Genomic DNA, 20394 nt, shown 5'->3' on the forward strand with positions numbered 1-20394 from the left:
TATAGTTTCACCAATTTGAGGGCCAATGAGCCAGTTATACCCATTTAAAATGGAATTTTCCTGTTTATTCATTACCGAAGTTATCTAAGCTTTAGTTTCCTCATACAATGCCTTATTTTTCCTAAGGTCAGGTGAAGATTATATGAGATAATCCATGCAAAACACCAAGAATATCACCTGGTACATAGTAAGTGCTCAGTGATAGCTAGGCAATGGAGCTCTTTATATTAAATTTTACACAGTAACTTTTTGATTATTAAGTATGTTGTAAATGTTTTCTCCTTGTCTGATGCTTGCGTTTTAACTTTATTTATAGACATTTTTCAAGCAGGAAATTTTTTATCTGATCAAATCTGTCACTCTCTTCCTCTATGGATTTTGTTGTAACTTGATTTTTTTATTGAAATCATTTTATTGAATTAACTGCTCCAAATTTCAGCTCACGTTTTCTTTACCCTGCTCTGTGATCTTGTGGTCAGCATCTTAAGATTCTTCTTTGGTCTCCCCAGTCATCACTCTTGTATGTTTTTTCATGGAGGGCAATCACGAACCACTCCCTTTTCTCTTTGTCCCTAAAGAACACGTTCCTTTTGTTCTTGCTTTTCTTTCCATATCATACTCCCTGGATGATCTTATCCACTCTAATGGTTTCCATAGTCCCCTGCAGGCAGATGACAGAGGAGTAGTTTTCCTTTTTACCTGGTATTTCTAACTTGATAGTCCACAATCATCTTAAATTTCTTCTAAAACTAAACTTTACATAAATGGGCAGGAATGACTGAAAAGGGACACTGTTGTGCTTTTTTTTCCCCTTCAATTTACAGCAAACAGCATGTATGGAATATTTTTAATGATTAAAGGAATATAAATATGCCTGTATATTATGGCTGGAATCAGTCTAGGGAGACACACAAGAACTGGTAAAAGTGGTTGTGACAAAGGGGAGAAGGCAGGCTTTTCACTTAACTTCTTTGTTGCCTTTTCAGTGTTGTGCCATGGTAGGTAATGCCTCTTCAAAGGGAAGTACAACCTGGTTACCAGAGGGGAGGTGGGTGGGGCATGGGTGACATAGGTGAAAGGGATTAAGAGTCATGATGAGCACTGAGTAATGTAGAGAACTACTGAATCACTATATTGTACAAAAACTAATATAACACTGTAGGTTGACTATATTGGAGTTATCAATCAATCAATCAAAAAGCAAAAATAAGTACAAGTCTATAAATAAATAAAAGGGGTCCTCTCATCAATCCCATCAAAACTGTTCCCTGTTTTGGCTGGGGATGTCACTTATCTGCTCAGTTTCTGCTAAGTACTCTTCTGCTAAGCACCTCCTCGAATGCACATCTAAGTACCATATTCTGTTGAAATGCCCCAGAAACGGATTCTTCATCCACCTACTCATTCAACAAAGACCCTAAGGACACATAATAAGTGGAGCACAGGGCTGGAGGTAAAAAGATGAATGTGATACTATCAATACAACTCCCCTCCCCACACACACCAAAAAGGTCCCACAGACTAGGGACACAACAGCTATACCGCACATTTACATAGTATTTTGTAAACAACTGATTCCTTAAGTCCTCTGCAAGCATTTATTCGGGTAAGAGATCATAAAATATATTTTTATAATACACATAACAAAAACACGTTGAATGAATACAAATTAAATGACAGGAGGTGACAGAATTTAGTGTTTATAAATGAGATCGTCAATAACTTTAACAATTCAGAGAAAAAATTCAAAGTATATTTAAAAGATGTGACCATGCTTTACAATACTTTATCATAAAATAAAGAATTGGGCTTTCAAAGGTAATGAATGACTTAATAGTTTTTCAAAAGATTTCACAATGTGCTTCTAGACACTGTCCTGCTTGGACAGGGAAAAAAAAAGACAAGAACTTTGGCAGGCAAAGTATTAGTCCATAGCAGCTTGGTAAAGTTTACTTTCTTTATACAAAGATTCTTCAATTTACATTTATTCTTGTTACAGGAGCAGAAAGAACTGATATGCCAAGTGGAGTCTTAGCTATATAGCAAAAATAATTATTTTTAAAAGCCTGTACTCTATGAAAATGTGCACCACACAGCATCTATAGAAACTGAGTAAATGTAAACCATGTGATTAACTCTTCTATAGAAAATATTTAACCCCCAAATCTCCCACAATATCCCCTATGTCCACATCTCCTGTTTAAAGGCAGCCTCAAGCTTTAAACGAATGTACATTTGCTATTTAAAAAGTTCTTGCCTCCATTACTAAAAATGTTTCTGTAAAGTCCCTTGGAGGTTTTCTCAGTACTCTACTAACAAGATATCTCATGATCAGTAAACGATCACAAACTTTAGAAAGAAGTACCAAGGCTAGAGAAAAGATGAGCAAGTCAGAGGTTTCTGTCTCCAGCCCCCGGAAGACCTTTCTACTTTGAGACCACAGCTCCAAGACAACTCACAATTCCTTACGTTTAAAAAAATATTTTGTCATGAATAACTGAATAATTAGGTTTCTAGGAAAATGAGGCTTTTTTAAATTAAGATTTAGCAAAACTGACTATAATGAATTTTCTTCCAATCATTTATGAATGACAGAAGAGAAATCAGTTGAAATTTTACATACAAAAGATATAAATACTGCATAATATGTAGTGAATATTGGCACATACCCTCTTGTAATTAAAGCATAAAATGCAATCAGCAAATCTGATGCTTTTAAGGTACATTTATGATATAGCTCAAAAAAAACTCTAAATGGCCTAGAAACTTCCCACAGCTTAAGGCTTCCCAATAGGTTTGTAGCAAGCATCAGGTTGCCAGAGGCGAATATCAACAAGAACTTGATTGAGTTTTTGCATCCAGAGATCCCTCTCTTCCTTGGTATCTGCAGACAACCAGTTCCTACAGGAAACAAACAAAAGGTCAGGATCTTTTCCTCCATTCCATTCCTCCCTATACTCTTGCTAAGGGTGGAAGAAAGCCTAAGCAAATCAGTAAAATGAGTTACTCTTTACCATCTTTTAACAGATACTAATCAAAAGCCCCAAAGTGAGGTGCTTCTTCAATTGCAGTAAAGGAAAACTATCCCCATAGACTGGTTAACTGAATCAAAATTCACACTGATCACATTTGGTTAATGATGGAGTTTCCACACTGAAAGATGGTAACCATCTTGTACAGGTGGTCTGGCCTGGGCAATTTGGTAGTACAGGATACCCACTGAGTGTGGGCCACTTCCTATCAAGAGCTAAGGCACCACAGGTCTTTAAGGAGCCTCCCAAATTCCTCAGACATGGGATCCCCAAGAGCTGAAATCACCAGCTTGTGGACCCTCACCTGGTTCTACAGGTAATATGATTTTGTACGGTCTCCTATTATTTTTGTGTTAGTACTGTGTTAGTAGAACATGGTATTTACAATAAATCATTTAAAGATTCTAAGACTTTGTCTATCTGACCTCTCTGTCCCTATCAGGAATCTCTTCTTTGCACCCATATTTAGCCACAAATTGAATAACCAGTTGATGAGGCAGGTGAGGGTGAGGGAGGGGAGAATTCCCTAACTCACAAACCAGATCATTCTTTTAGGAACAGCAGTTGTTAGAAGGTTTTTATACTGTATTCATTCTGCATCTTTGTAATTTCTCCCCACTGGTGCTAGAAATTGGATAAGTAGTGAGCTGATCATCTATTAGTCAACAGATAGAACACAACATTTACTAATAATGACCATTTGTTGAGCTCATTCCATGCACTTGAGACTGTGCTAAGTGTGTTTACTCATTAGTCTCTGTCGCTGCTCTGTGGAAACCTAGGCTTACATCCTCAGTGTCTTATTACCAACTATTACCATGGCAAGTTACTTTACTTTGCTGGCCCTCATTCCCGATAGTTTATTCTATTAATCTCCAACCAGAAATTTGCAGAGTAGCATGAGATTGTTTTTGTAAGTCACTTGAGTTCGTTGAGAGCATTTTGGAATGGAAAGGAAGGGACATGTAAAGCCTCTTTAAATAATACTTGCCTTCTCAATTGTATACAAAATCTTCAATCTTAACCCAAAGTACATTAGCTAACTGCTGTGGCTACACTATGAGTATAATGGAAAACTTGATTATCTAAGATACAGATTGAGTGTCATGCTTTTCTTAACTATATTAATTTGGTTATTAGACTGTTCCCTTACTGATGTGTGTGTATTTTCTTTCCTCATTAAGACTGTACTCTCTTCAAAGACTAGGACCATCTCTGGTATTTCTTAAAATGGTAATGACATAGTGGGCAATCAATTGCTTACTGGACAGAAATATTTATATTTATAGCTTAATACATACTTGGTGACACAGAGAGTGTCCCTGCATTGGCTAACAAGAGTCTCTCGGTCATCTTCTCTCTGTGGTCGGACAGTAATTAATTCAAAAGTGTTGCGTCTTGCACAAAATTCTCTGTTGGCTGGTTCTATTTGATGGCTTGTACAATTGGCCAGATTTATCCTTCCTATGGGATTCTTTAAAAACAAATTAATAGAAAATAAGATCATTTACATCAATGAGCATTAAGCAGTATTTAAGTTGGTACAAACTCAAAATTAAAAAGCCATTAATTTAAAAGTTAAAATTTAATTATAATAGGTTTAGAGAAACACATCTGTTATTGTTTCTTGCTGGACATAAAAGTAGAAGCCAAAACTGTCAACTGGAGCTTTTAGCCAACTTAAAAAATAAACTCTTTATTATGGAATACTTCACACAGATGCAAAATTAAAGCCATAGTATAATAAACTCCCATCAACCAGCTTCAACAATTAGAAACACACATTACTTTGTAATTATTTATTTCCATTTTCCAGTTTGGGGATAATAAATAATAATACTTTGGCAATAACATTAAATTCTTTAAAAATGAGACTCAATTTATCACATAAAATCCTATTACCAAATTTCAGAAACAAAATTAAAATCACTATACTCCTGTGGTGATTTTCCATTACTGTTTTATCCCAGATTTAGGTAAGTCAACTATTAATAAAAACAAAATTGAATTTAATATAGTTCTAACTAAAAATGTTATTTACAAAATGGTATGAAACGTTCTGAAAGAAAAGACAAATATGTACCTTAAGGTATTTTAAGAGTGGTCAAATCACAGGTAATGGAAAAGACATAAAACTTTTTACACAAATACTAACACACACAAAAACAGGTCTCACAACAAGAACATTTTTAATGGCTTAGTAAACGTACTCAAAGGGGAATCTGGGTGGGTGTGGGGACCAGAGGGAACTTCTGTATGAAAAACTACTTGAAAGTCAGAGCTTTCACCACTAACCAGGACTATTAATATTACCTTCCGTTTCTCATCATCTGGATAAGTCCAATAAGAGATACAATTTCCTGAAAGAACACACCATCTTCGATGCCAGGCACCAAAACCACTAACATCTTCAAATATGGTCTGAAAAGTCAACGAAACACTAACTTGAGAAACTTGAGAATCAATTAAATGATAAATCTATATGCTAAACTTCAATGTGTTGACATATTTCATACTTCAAAATCTACTTACATTATTTTTACCATCTTCTACCTTAGTAATGAAAATCACTGATTGCTCATACCCAGAAATTGACCCAGATTTTCAATATCATCAATAAGCACGTTGAAGAACTTCTAAACATTAACCCCAAATTAATACCTCTAATTTAGACTTTTTTAAAGCCTAGTGTCCCAAACCAAATGCTCCTTAAATAAGAGAAAAGTGCTCTAAGTATTGTAGAGTAGAATATCCTGCCTTATATGTTGACAAAACTATTGATAGCTTATTAAGTTAGACCCATCTTAATATAAAAGACAGGCATTTAATATTCATTCAGAAGAACAAAACAGGATTAGAAAGGAGTCATCTAGTAATTATACATGCTGATGGATTACTGTGATAAACATCAGAGACCCACGTTCACAGCCATCAAGCACATCTGACATAGCATCTCCCTGTAGTCAGGCAGCTGGCCAGCTCATGTCTTGGCCGAGCGCAAGCCTTAGAGATGCAAGCTACATTCTAAAGGGAGTGAAGCAGCCATGTTGGTTAAGGTCAGGACTCTGAAGCAGGCAACTAACAACATCTGGCTCTTTTCTATGAAAGTACTTCTATTTAAACAGTGTAAGTGAAAGCAGCTCCCTCGCCGCCCACCCCCCCCCCCCGCCCCCCAGACCTCACTATTTTTTCATTGTAGTCCTAATAAGCCCTAATTAAAAGTCTTTACTTTTGATTTAAAAGAAAAAAAAATTCCTTTAGGAACTACTATTTTTTAAAGCACAAGGCAAGGTAAAATGTAACAATGCTAAAGATCAGAGATTGGCAAACTTTTTCTGTAAAGGACCAGAGAGTAAGGATGTTAGACTTTGTGGGCTATAAGGGCTCTGTCACAACTGTTCAATTCTGCTAGGGTAGTGCAAAAGTAGTCCTAGATAATATGTAAACAAATGAGCCCATGTTCCAATAAAACTTTATAAAAACAAGCAGTGAGCCACACTTTGCTGACCCTAGCTAACATAGATAATCCAAAAGCATATTGGTGTTTGACTTCAGAATGCAAATGGCTCTTCTACCTTCACAGGGATCAACTAAGCCTCATACCAACTCTAGGATAGTGGACATATGCTCTTCTCGTTCACTAATTTGTGTGAATTTACCAAAAGTTGGCTTGAGTTAGGAAAACAAGCTCTGACTATGGAGGAAAGTTACTTTGTATGAAGAAATGTTTCCATGACAGAATGAAGTCTGTTAGCTTAATTAATTAGCCCAAATTAATTAGTTTACTCTAACCATATATCCTCTTACCCCACCTTAGTTTCCTCCTCCCCAATTTATCCGCTTTCCTCCCAAGGCATGCTTTTTCTAGGCAACACTGGCTCAAAACCATCCAGGGGAAAAAGACAGGAATGTTGTTCTTTTAATCTTAAACACAAAATTAGTATAAATGACTCACCAGCTCCCTCTTACGTTTATGTTCACCTTTTACATCATAAAGGTAATAGACATGGAAAAATTTTATGGGTAAGAATAACACATTGTTACTATACCCTACTATTATCAGAGAAGAATAAAAAGAGGACAGCATTTTCATTTTTATAGTTGAGGAAAGTTCAGGCCAAGGAAATCAAATGACGGTACATAATCACAAAGCAGAACTGGAAACTTCTAGCTAATCCAGAACTTCCTCTCTTGCTGCTCCTCAGTCAAGGCAGAGCCAGATTAGCACCATTTCAGAATCACTTAGTAAGTTTCTTTGGTTAGTAGTCACCTTGCTTCTAGCTGTTCTGACATATCAGGAAGGAAAACTGAACCAAGCAACTTTAAGTTACTACCTTTATCTTATAAAGGGTAGAGGTAGTTAAAAGGCACGTTTGGCAGACTTTATTTTAGGGAGTTCTGAGCAATTTCTTACCACATATCTGTAAGCATGGATGTGGTAAGAATGGGCTATAGGATCTAAGACAGAGTAAACCTGAAGAGACCTAACACTAAACTAGCTGAGAGCCGAGCTCAAAAATTAAATAAGTCTGACATTATATGCAAATGAACTAGCTGCCATAACAGAGTCTGTCAGTTGCTAAAGGTATGCTACAGTAAAATATGAAAATATTTACACTACAAGAAAAAGTCAGTAGGTAAACGTTGCCTTCAAGTCAGAAATTTATAAAAATACTTTTCCAAGAATATCTAGTGCCACCTACTGGATTTACATCAAAAAGCTAAGGCAGACTGATTTACAGTTATGTTGGCCACAGAGCTTTCTGCACCCTCAGATAGCAATTGCAAACTGATTTTGTGATATCCTTTGTATCATTCAAATTCTTGCTTCACAAACCCAAAGCGATCAGATTTTCTCTACTTCGTGCACAATACTCACAATCTTCTATATATTCTACACACGTACTTTTCTCCTCTGATAATGGAAAAAGTATAAGGGACCCTTGAGCAACCCAGAGGTTAGGGCCACCAAAAATCCACATATAACCTGACACCCTACCCCCCACCAGAAGTGACTACTAATAGCCTACTCTTGACCAGAAGCCATACCGATAATATAAGCAGTCAGTTCACATATATTTTGCATGTTACATGTATTATACACTGTAAGCTTACAAAAAAGCAAGTTAGAGAAAAGAAAAGGTTAAGAAAATCATCAAGGAAGAGAAAATATACATTCACAGTACTGTATGTATTTATTGAAAAAAATCCAAGTATAAATGGACCCATGCAAGTGTTGTTCAAGGATCAGCTGTATTTCTGAATAAGCTCAACCCGTGAACTGTGGCTTGGGTCTTACTTCTTCTCACTCTCATGACCTCGTTCCATGTAATACTCCATAACCCTAATGCAGGTTCCCCATTGCACTTTCAACCCCTCTGCCCTATTAGAAGCCACCCACTCGAATGTAAAGATTCTCGAGTCTCTTTGATCTTATTTAAATGCCAACCAAACCCTACAGCTCTGCAGGCACCACACTCTTTGCCCTTTGCAGCCAAACGTGGTTTCAAAGAGCTGCTGATGCTTTCATTCCTCCCCTCCCACCCTGTTCATAACCGTCTGCAATCTAGGTTTGTGCTCTGCCTTGTAAAAGAGTCCCATGGTCTCTGCTAGGTCCTGAGCTAACTTGACCATTCCCTCTTTCAGATTCTCTCTTCCTCAGCAGCCATGACATACCACCTCCCCCACTAGGCTCCTTTGCGAGCTTCTCTTTCTGGATCTGTGCTCTAAATGTGAGTGTTCCTCCGGTTCTGCTTTGCTCAACTTCCCTGCACTTCAGTCACTATCACTCAACCAAAATTCCTCTCTTGAGCTTCAAACCCCGATCTTTGGAGGTACCTAAAATTCAAATTGTTGGAAACCTAATTCATCCCACCTTCCCACCGGGGGTGGGGACTGACTGGTAGGAAGGAACTTTCTAGGGCAATATTCTGCATCTTAATAGAAATTTGGGTTACAGAGATGTATGCATGTGTCAAAACTCAGGGATGTACACTTAATATTTGGAGGAACATGTTAATGTCTACAATATACTTTAAAATTCTTCCCCCCCAAATATATTTTCAGCAGTGGCCAGAGGGATAGCTGGAAGGATGGCTAGGTAGTAGATACATGATAAAGCAAGGATAGTAAAACATGCTAAGGGCACAATCTAGATGGTGGATATATGGGTGCTCATTGTAAAATTCTATCAACATTGCTGTATATCTGTAATTTTCCACAATAAAATTTGGGGGGCAAAAAACTTTCTACCCAAACATGTACACTTGCTCCTCCCCCAAGATCCCTGATCTTAGTGGCATCACTGCCACTCAACAAGTTGTACAAGGCAGGGATGAAGGCGACATCCTTGCTTCTGCTTTCCACACCCTACGTCACACAGCCAAACCACTGGGTCTGCCCTTCCTCCTGCTTCATCTCTCCTGGCGCACCTCACTGCCAGGCCCCATCACCTCTCTTGGAGTCTCCTCACTAGTCTTCTTCAGGGTCGCCAGTCTCCAACCTCCTTCCCACACATCAGGCAAATGGCTTTTCTAAACCTCAGATTTGATGTTATTCCTCTGCTTAAAATCCTGCCAGTGAACCTCACTGGCTTCGAGATAAAGTCCAAATTCTTTCAGAGGCCCTTTAACACCTGGCCCCATCTCCCCTAACCACACTGTCTGCAATCGCTCTCCTCACTGTCCCTCCTGCCCATAGACACTCACACCCTAAGCGCCGGCTGAAATACCTGCCGCTGTCTGTGTCATCCTTTTCGGTCCTGGTGAGAGAGGGAAGGGCCCTCCAGGCCATCGTACATGCTCTTCCCCTTACCTGGGGCACTTCTTCCTCCTCTTTCTCCTTGTCTAACTTACTCGGCAACTTACCAGTTACTTCTTCCAGTGGTTTCCTTAAGGCCCTGTACCCATACTTCAGACCTGCTGTCCCATCAATGACCCCCATGCACACCAAGCTCCCACTTCTTACAGTGCTGTATTGCACTTGGCAGTTTACTTGTACTTCCCCCTACTACACTAAAAGTTTCTCAGGGGAAGATTATTTCTCGTGGCCTATTAGATTCCAATTCCAGCACAGTGACTGGCATATAGCAGACATGCAACAAGTCTTTACTGAACCGATTTATCACTTAATCACATGGATTTTCATTCCTATGCGAAACCAAGTCTATACTTCACAACATGAAAAAAAGGAAAACATAGAGTAAGTGATGTTACTTACTAGAAAACCTCTTTCTTCAACACTTGAATTCACTTGACATTTTATTTTTAAATAAATATGACCTTCCAAGGGACATAAAAAGGGTACCTGCGAAGACAGAGGGTAAATTATTTGCAAAAGTTTCACTGTGATTTTTTTCTGATAAAACATGTATAAATCATGAATAAAGAATATTATGCCTTGAAAGCACAGTATTTTCTAAAATTGGAATATAAAAGAGGTGGCCAAAAGGCCACTGGTTCCTTAGCAACAAATGCTTTTGGAGAATAAATTCATTCAAGGTAGAGTTTGATAAAAACAGAACCCTCAGTCCCAAGTTAATGCAATAAAGAAAAGACAGATTTAAGAAGAGAATACATGTGCTTACCCATTCTCCATCAACAGAATATACTCGACTGGTAAGTTAATATAATACATTATTACTCAGCAATAAAGAATAGTGAGCTTCAGAAATGGAAAAGCTGATCCTCAAATTCATATGGAATTGTAATTATTAATTATTAATAACCAAAACAGTCTTGAAAGGGAAGAACAAAATTGGAGGAATCATACTTCCCAACTTCAAAATTTAATCCAAAGCTACAGTAATCAAGGGGTGCCTGGGTGGCTCAGTCGGTTAAGCGTCCGACTTCAGCTCAGGTCACGATCTGGCGGTCCGTGAGTTCAAGCTCCACGTCGGGCTCTGTGCTGACTGCTCAGAGCCTGGAGCCTGTTTCCGATTCTGTGTCTCCCTCTCTCTCTGACCCTCCCCCGTTCATGCTCTGTCTCAAAAATAAATAAACATTAAAAAAAAAAATCAAAGCTACACTAATCAAAAAACAGTGTGGTAAGGGTATAAGGAAGATATAGACCAAAGGAACAGAATTGGGAGTCGAGAAATAAACCCATACAGCTATGGCCAATTGATTTTCAACAGGGGTACCAAGACCTTTCAATGAGGAAAGAGCAGTCTTGTAAACAAATGGTGCTGGGAAACTGGGTATCTACATCCAAGAGTGAAGTTGGTTCCCTACCTCATATCATATACCAAAATTATCATATACCATTACCTAAAATGGCTCAATGACTTAAATATAACAGCTAAAACCATAAAACTCTTAGAAGAAAACATAGGAGTAAATCTTCATGATCATGGATTTGGCAATAGATTCTCAGATATGACACCAAAGCATGAGTAACAATAGCAACACCAAAATACATAAATCAGACTTTATCAATATTGAAAGCTTTTCAGAGGTTTCTCCAAAAAAAATTAAAAATAGAACTACCACATAATCAAACAGGTATTTATCTAAAAGAATAAGAAACCAATTTGACAATAAATTATATTTTTAAAAAATAGCAAGAGAATTAGAAAAAAATGAATAAATAAATAAAAATAAAAACAGATTCTCAAGGGATGCGTACACCCCCATGTTCACTACAGCATTCTCCACAACAGCCAAGAGGTGCACACAACCTAAACGTCCATCAACAGATGAATGGATACAGACAATATGATGCTGAATCCTTTCTCCCCACTCCTGAATATGAGAACTACTCTAGGCCACACAGATCTTGTTCTTTTCAAAGTATGAAATTTGTCTTCCAGGCTCTGAAATTCCCCTGCATGTGTTCTCTTCTGTGCCCTAACCCATAGCCCCATACTTTGCACAGCAGATCCTTGAGGTCAACTATCATGTCTTTTCCATGTTGGTTCCCATAGCCACTGCCGAATTCTATTCAGGCATTTGACAAATGTTTGCTAAAAGAATACTGTTTGGCCAAGTAAGTACCCAGAATTTTCCTATTAAGAAGGAAGGAAGGGAAAAGAAAAGAAAAGAAAAGAAAAGAAAAGAAAAGAAAAGAAAAGAAAAGAAAAGAAAAGAAAAGAAAAGAAAAGAAAAGAAAAAAGAAAAGGAGAAAATGTAGCACACAGGTAACCCCTGGCTTTTCAAAAGTCTGCCCACTTCACTTGTACAAAAGACCTACGTTAGTACCTGTTTTTTGCTAACTGAAAGAAATCCAAAGAGGATGTTCGCTTTTATGAAAAAAGGCAAAAAGCAAAAAGAGCATTCAGCATTTGTTTTGCAGTTGGCTGTGATGGAGGCAGCATGCACCCCTAAACAGCAAGAGTGGCACCAGTTCTTTCCTGGGGACCACACTCAGTATCTCACCATCAAGCCGCCATGGCTCTGACCTGTGTCTGTGGGAACCTGTGCTTTGTTTTGATTTATTTTGTGCACCTGTTAGCAAATGTGTCCTAGGGAATCAGAAAATCCTGAGAGAAGCTACTTTTGAGTGTAAAAAGCTTCTTTTGAGTGTAAGGTTAGTTTCCAACAATTCAGTCCTCCAACACAATAAAGATAAAGTAATGGGAGAATTCTTAGCCAAAAAGGACAGATTTCAACAGACTAATTCCACGAGATAAACCTCTAACTTTTTGAATTTAAAAGGCATCCAAAATGTAGAATCAAAACATCAGGTACCTCATGATCCTTTTTGTTATAAATTCCCTCATTTTTTTCTTTTCCATATTGTCAGTTATAAGTTCCTCAGGCTCTCAGTGCTAATTAATAGAATCTCACGTTGAACCCAGAGAATGCCGCTGGTAAAAAGAATCTCCGAAAAATGAGAAGAAAATGTTCACCCTTTCTCTACAGCTATGAAAAGTTGACAATATTCTTGGTCAGAAGCTTGTCCTGATGAGTGAATTGAGAATATTCACAAAAGCGTCAATATTCCTACCCCCTGTGGAATGTAGAAACCTGTGAAAATGTATGATCCTATTCGGTTTTCTACTTAACAAAGGGGTCTTTGAAGATATTCTCACTTCAAAGATTATTGTTAAGAGCTATAAAATGTAACTTACAACCAGGGTGGCTGTAATTTTTCATAAAGTGGGAGATCTCTGAGAGAAAGGGGTACTGTTAATAATTACACTGGCCCAATGGGCAGACACCAGGACTAGGATAGCTTTGGGTACAGCAGAACACACCTAATCACTCCTCCTATAACCTTGAAATTCTACAATGCTAACTGGTTGTCTTACTTCACATTTGTTTGCCCCACCGCTATGTAAATTGCCATCTCTATTCCCAGTAGGGTGTAAATACCTATGAGGTTTCTTTAAGTCAAAAGATGAGCTGTGGGATGTCCTTTTCTCTTTATCCATGAAAGTGTAATAAAACCTATGACTATTTCGGATTCTGTATTCAAAGAAAAGACTTGAGAGCCTGTGACTCATGGAGATTCATAATTTAAATTCCAGGATGCCAGACTTAACCTCAAATAAGAAGGCAATTGCTATCAGTGGTCTCCTAAATCTACAGAGCAAACAGTCTGGGTTAACCTCAACAGGAATTCCACTCTGAAGGTGACCTAAGAGATAACCTTTATGACTGCTGTTGTCACGGCACCAATAAAATAAGCAAACACTCACTTTATATCGCTGGTATCTGATTGGATATGGGTCACTTGTCTATTTTCTATAAAAGGTCTTCCATTTTTCTCACCAATTTAAAGAACATCTAAACTTTACTATTTTAAATATTCTCCTACATCAACTATAAACTATTGGAACAAATATTTGCTTCCCCCTGCCACTCACAAAAGCATGTGATTGTATTTGATTCAGAAAGAGATTTTAGAGTATTAGACACAACCAAATTGAGTGATTTGATTTTGTGCTCAATCATGTGGTTGGCTATTTAAGACATAATTTCAAAGATATTAAAAGAATGAAAATATCGGCATTTTTTTTAAATTTGTATGGGTGATATTTTGAATTAAAATGGCACCCAAAACATTTCTCAAGACCAGTCTATATTTAACATACCTCATTGAAATCTCTTTCATTTTAAAGATTAACAAAATCTCTTACACGTGTAGAAATTGGCACTTTGTAAATTTCTATATACCCACAGAATGTCTGCAATTGATATTTGCAAGGAAATTAAAAATCCTAAAAAAAAAAACCTGTAAAACATATGATTATACTCAGTACAATTTTAGTGTTAAACACACTTTAATTTCAAAGTCACTGAACAAAGCATCATCTACACAGCAATAATCCTATTAGCCAATTGAGACCACTTTTATAAACATCAACAGTAGCTCTTTCAATATAGGGGAGGTCAACAATACTGAATACATTTTAGTTTTAGTTATTAATTTGGTATTTTAGTACACATAAAATCAAAGCTGAAGTGACTATGGAATCTTAAAGAATTGTAACATAAAAAAAGAATATAGAAGAAAAGACCAAGTACCAAACATGCATGAAAAAAATAAGAGGACTGTCAAAGAGAGCTTTAAAGAATTATGAGAGTAAAGAAAAAGACACCCATCTGCAAGAATCTAAAGAAAGAATAATGTACATCGTGTCCTTAATTATTTAAAATAACCAAGAATACATGAGAGTGGTTAGTGAAATGAATACATTTGAGCCAAAAATTAAGGATTGATTTTTTAAGCTCATTAGTTTCAAGCAAAGAAAATATGGCAACCTTTTCCTGGAACATATAGCCCAGTAGCTCTCGCTCTTTTACATCATAATTTATCTAAAACACACAAAATAAAAGACCCAAGATCACTCAATTTGTTAAACTACCTGAATTACTAAATAAAAAGTTATATAAAGTTTTAAAAATTAACATGTTAAGATAAAATACATATGCATTAACAACAATCACAATTTCAAAGGTAGTCTGTGTTATGTCTATCAACTAAAAGAAAAATGTTTCATAGAATTTTAAAGTTGGATTGTTTTAATCTAACCTAATATTCTCCGCTGGGAAAACAAGATCCTGGAGAAATGAGTTGATTTTGCTCCATGTTAAAAAGGAAATTACTAGCAGGGCCAACATGAGGAACCAGGCCTCCTAATTTTTATATTTCCTCACTTCCATATTCTGACTAGGAAAATCTCTTAAAATATTTAAAAATACCTCTGTATTATACCACAGGTGTCAGCCCAAAGACCAAAGTTTGCCACTAGTTCTCCCACTCTTTAAAATGGTCTTGTTGGCTATTTTAAAAGTTTAGTCATATCACCTTATGGTGAAAAAGCACTCAATAGCGACAGAACGCAGATCTGAATGATGAAGCTTTTAATTTGGGGAGGAAAGTATGGGAAAGAAATCCCTTAGATTCATGAGTACTTTTCTAAGAAATTAACCTATCTTTCCCTATCTTGTCAAAACTAAATCTATAAAATAGTATTCATTTCAAAGTACTGGTTCAAATGGGCAAGTTATTATGGTTAAAACTGTAAGCTTAACATGCAAGAAGTAATACATACTTGTGTGGTCAGAAGTAACATTTAGAATAAATCACTATACACTACTTTGAAGATTTAACTATTAAGAGATGAGAGAGAAATACTTGCAACATCAAGAATGTAGGTTTAAAATACTTGAAAGTGTTGGGGCATTTCTACTGACCTAATTTGTCTAAAAGTAAATAAATAAATACATTTGGATTACCTTGTCCAGAGCAAATTTAGTGTTTCCTACTGAAGATAATGACAGTATGTAAGACCCAACAAGGGCAAAGTTGCTGGTACGCACAGCATGGAGACCACCTGGACTGGCCATGACTGGAGAGAAAGGAAATGAAGGTGAGTCCAGAGTGATTTTTGCAAGTATAAGTAACAATTCTTCACCTCACCCCAAAAGAATTAAATTAAGTCATCACAGAGAAAACTGCCATTTTCCTCCATTTTTAAAAAATGAAAAAAAACTGTTAAGTACTTTACATTAACTTAGGTGAGGCAGTATAGACATTCCTTATCATTCCTTTGGGATGGCTGTATGTTTAAGACACAGAACTTAAAAATGTGCACATAAAACAATTTTCCTAAAAACAAAAACAACAACAAAAAAAGCAATTTTCCTAAAAGAGATGTGAAAAGACTTCATTGCTCTAGTCTAGGATGATATAATTAGCAGCAGAGACTATATCTGCAGTTTTTCTTAGTTACCCTCTTGTGCCAAGAAGAGACCAGAAGCCCAAAGGAAGGACTAAAACCAGCTCCATCCTAATCCCCTTTGGAAAACTCAGGCCTAAAGCCATTCTAGAGAATGCCTTTCACAACTTCCTGGGAACTAGAAAGATGCTTTTCTGACACGATACAATGCCAGTCATGATCAGCAAAGTTAAATGAGGTCAAGTCCACAGTGTGGAAAGCACAAAACCAATCTATAGAACAACAGAAGTTGGGGTGAAGAGTGATGCCACTGGCTGCAGCTATGGCCAGGTGACTTGCTATCATACGGTACTGCCTGCTAGAGCCTATATAACGTGATGCCTGGAGGCCCATGGTAACATCTGACAGCATGCTATTCTGCCCAGCCGTCTTATGTGTTACCAGAAACCACACCGAAAATATTATTCAAAGGAGACTAAGGTGCACGCTCATCAGGACACCTGTGTGCATAAAGCACGTGTGTGGTTGCTTAGCTCATTTACTGACTCTAGTGTTGGAAATAGTTCCAGATCCACTCACCTGAAGAATGAAGGCTGCTCTTCTAAAACAAAAGCGGTGTAAAGAAGAAACACAAGTTATTTCCTTTATTCGATACAAAGATTTAGATACTAAACAGTAAACTCTCTAATACTGCAAAAGCTACATTTCAGAAAATATTATCTTTTCCTCTTTAAATAATCAGATGTTTCTCCCCAGTAGTATATTTTAAAGATTTCCACAGTGCTAGGAGTTTAGAAATGGTTAACCAATTTACAATCGTGTGTGTAAAATGAAAATTTCTCAAGGGAGCTAAATTTTTTAAGATTTACTTACTGTGGTTATAGATGTGAGAAGTCGCTTTGGAGTAATAGCCTAGAAGAAAAGGTAACAGTATATTTACTGCTAAACATTATGATTCAGAGCTTAAAACTAACCAACCTTGAGATACTCCCACATAGAAAATAATTCTTAAATGTGAATACATTTATACTTGAGTCCTCTATTAAGGCTTTCTCCATACTGTCATTCCTGTTTTTGTTGGAGCTAAAGTAAAATTCTTCTAAGTGATGTTAGAAAAAGCACTAAAAACCAAAGACTGGGAAGGCTAAATACCACCCTACAAGTTCTCACGGCTTATGCCCGCACAAGTACTGGTGAACCGAGAACTTGGTGAGGCAAGAGCTCAGAGAAAAGGCTTGAGAAACATTTAAACAGGATATGAAAGCTGGTTGTCAAATAAATGTAGAGAAATTAAAAACTGATATATGTATTATCTCTGATGATCCTTTTCCTGGGTTTTTCCTTCTCACCTTGGACTTGTGTGCCTTTTTCTTCTTATCAGGGCCTGAGAGTTCTTTCTTTTGTACCTACACACAAACCCAAAGCATAATTAGTTTAAGATCTAATATGTCTAAGAAAAACATAATATTGGTTATTTTACAAAGCTTTCACTGCTTACCAAGCTGTAAACTTCAATATTTATTTCAAAGTCATTGGACACATCTTGCCTGGGAAGATAAATCATTAAATAAAACTGTAAGGAAAACACACACTTATGCCATTAAAAATGATGCCACTAATATTGTTACATGATCCTGAGAGTAAAGGAATTCACAGTGTTTTTAACTACAGGCAGTAGTTACAAACCCTTAAAGAACATAAAAATTGGTAAGAAAAGTCTACTTTTACTATAATACAAGTCAAATAGTTTCTTCAGTATTTTACAATTCAAGGTCTTTAATAAACAATTTTTTTCTAGCTGGATTTTGACTCTGTATTTTCAAAATAAATTTGTGACACTAAATACATCTTTTCACCAAGTTGGAATATTAAGTACATTATAAGATTTAAAGCACATAAATAAAATATTAAGGTCTAGATCTTATACATATGTTTATATTTACTTATTTTTTTTTTTTTATTTTTGAGAGAGAGAGAGAGTGAGTAGAGGAGGGGCAGAGGGAGGGAGACACAGAATCCAAAGCAGGCTCTAAGATCCAAGCTGTCTGCGCAGAGCCCAGCATGGGGCCCGAACTTGTGAACTGTGAGATCATGACCTGAGCTCAAGTCAGATGCTCAGCTGACTGAGCCACCCAGGTGCCCCTGTATGTATTAATTTATACAATATATAATATAGACCTTAATTATATTATGCATGTATTTATGTTTTATGTATATGTCAAAACATTAAATACATATATTCACATGGACGAAATGTGCTACACAATGGAAAGAAATATCAGAAACATGTAAAAGATTTAAACCAACAAATTGAAACAGTTATTTGTCCACATGAGAATGAACATACTGTATTTCAAAGACTATACATTCCATCTGTACTAACTCCATTAAAAGAAAATGTGTTTGAACCAGCAAAAGCATAATTTACTTACAGAGTAAATGTAGTAGGGAATGTCAGAGCATCACCATTAAGAGAATTTGAAGTACATGCTAATGGTGTGGCTACCATATTTTCAGCTCCTGCTTTTAGTATAATTAAGAAATAGTAATTTGCTGCATCTGCAAAAGGTAATCACATTACACAATAAGCACAAGCAAAATCAGATTTTGCTAATCAGCATTCTGGAAAACCAAAGGAATAAAGTAATACTGTGACTAATTTATATAATGTATGTAAAAATTACTAAAATCAACTTTCTAGACACAAAAAGCTAAGTAAGACATATAAGCAGTCATAATCATCATCAATAAGCATCAGGCAAGATCTCTTCCTATTATTTATGTGAACTGAAATAATGCCACTCCATAATCCCTCAATTTCTGCTGACTTCGTATTTTACCTATTGACTAATTCTTTAGCTGACAGTATATTCCTCAAAAAGAAAATTAGGGTTTATTATTGCAAAAATAAAATACTACATTTCTGTGAAAGTTACTTAGAGATAAATTCTAATAAAAACATAAACTGTTCCTTCACTATCTGTCATTGAATACCCACATATTCAATGTACATACTATGTTACCAATAGATTTCTTCCACACCACATCCAAATCAGACAACAGCAATAATCAGAACCTAAGTCACCTCCTCCCTACAATGATGCTTCAACTTTTAAAGATCTCCATTCTTTCTTTTCCCTGTACCTCAAATTCGCTTCTCACCTATGTCTAGCCCTCCTTTCCCTCAGAGAAAGGTCCATGCAAATGAAAATTTAAAAGAATCTTAAAATAACTTCACCAAAATTTAATGAAATTTTATTAAGCTTGCTATAATTACCCTGCCCTGTTTTCAGATCCTGGTGCCATACTCTCCTTTACCCACGTTGCTATGATTTTTCGTAGAATACATGTTTATACTTATTCAATCTATAGTGACAAAGGCGATACAAGTTCAATGGAACCATCTTCACTGTGGTGGTGATCTTCACCTCTTGAACCAATCATTCAAGATTTGGGGGATGTGTTTAAAACAGAAAAGAATAAGTAAAATAGGTTCTCTTAGATGTCCCCATACTTCCACAAATTAAATAATGAAAGTTGAGTGATCTGCCGTGTCAAGATCATCTCATCTTAGGAAATGCTTCATGCTCGAAGCTATGTTTAACCAGCCCTGCTTTCAGTTAGAGCCATGTCTGTCACCACGTGGATCAGCAACCACGTATGAAATTTTCCCTTGGTTATTTTTACCGCACAGATCTTCCATCAAAGAACTAAAGGCCCAAGATACAAGCTGCACATTCTTTTGCATGCTCTACTTGCTCACATTTGCATCATTCCTGCCTAGGTAAGTTCATAATTTAACAAAGGATCTAGAAGCGGTGAAAATAAAAATCACCATACCTGGTTTCTGAACTGTACCACAGACAAAATCTGCTTTTAGAGGCAAGCGGATTTCTGACAAAGTAACTGATCCCTTGGATGCGACAAATTCACTTGGGGATATGGGACCAGCCTTGTTCTTCCTTTGGGGCCCTTCGTTCTTCAATTTATTCAACTCATCAATCAAAAGTGTTCTCTTCTCAGCTATGTAAAAATATGCAATGTCACAAATATTAAAACTGCATCTGTCTCTAAATGAGACCGATTCAAGAAAATGCACCGATGCGGCAAATGTACGTAAGATCAAAGACAAGATCAGTACTTCTTTGTACAAGCAGGTGGTGGGTGGTTGGGTAAAACCTTGACTGCTCATCCGTTTACCAAATCTTTATAATTTAATGCTTGAACTTGCAGCCA

General features: G+C 36.6%; 1 protein-coding gene across 5 annotated transcripts in view; it reads right to left on the minus strand.

The window, feature by feature from the left end:
* Positions 1-1584: 1584 nt before the first annotated feature.
* The window catches only part of ANLN (anillin, actin binding protein), a 46819-nt gene continuing 28009 nt past the window's right edge, over positions 1585-20394 (minus strand). For 2 of the 5 annotated variants that reach the window (XM_027075267.2, XM_027075266.2), the window contains exons 14-25: positions 19999-20181; positions 18591-18717; positions 17657-17705; positions 17508-17564; positions 17032-17070; positions 16738-16759; positions 15716-15828; positions 14738-14791; positions 10251-10337; positions 5346-5453; positions 4334-4506; positions 1585-2901 (exon numbers count right to left, since the gene is read on the minus strand). In XM_027075267.2, the coding sequence (XP_026931068.1) occupies positions 2778-2901; positions 4334-4506; positions 5346-5453; positions 10251-10337; positions 14738-14791; positions 15716-15828; positions 16738-16759; positions 17032-17070; positions 17508-17564; positions 17657-17705; positions 18591-18717; positions 19999-20181 (1136 nt within the window). In that variant the 3' untranslated portion in view covers positions 1585-2777. The remainder of the gene's footprint in view (positions 2902-4333; positions 4507-5345; positions 5454-10250; positions 10338-14737; positions 14792-15715; positions 15829-16737; positions 16760-17031; positions 17071-17507; positions 17565-17656; positions 17706-18590; positions 18718-19998; positions 20182-20394) is intronic. The other 3 variants (XM_053218227.1, XM_015065025.3, XM_053218226.1) reach the window with 2 other exon arrangements.

Source organism: Acinonyx jubatus, chromosome A2 (genome assembly GCF_027475565.1).
Source record: "Acinonyx jubatus isolate Ajub_Pintada_27869175 chromosome A2, VMU_Ajub_asm_v1.0, whole genome shotgun sequence".
Taxonomy (NCBI): Eukaryota; Metazoa; Chordata; class Mammalia; order Carnivora; family Felidae; genus Acinonyx; species Acinonyx jubatus.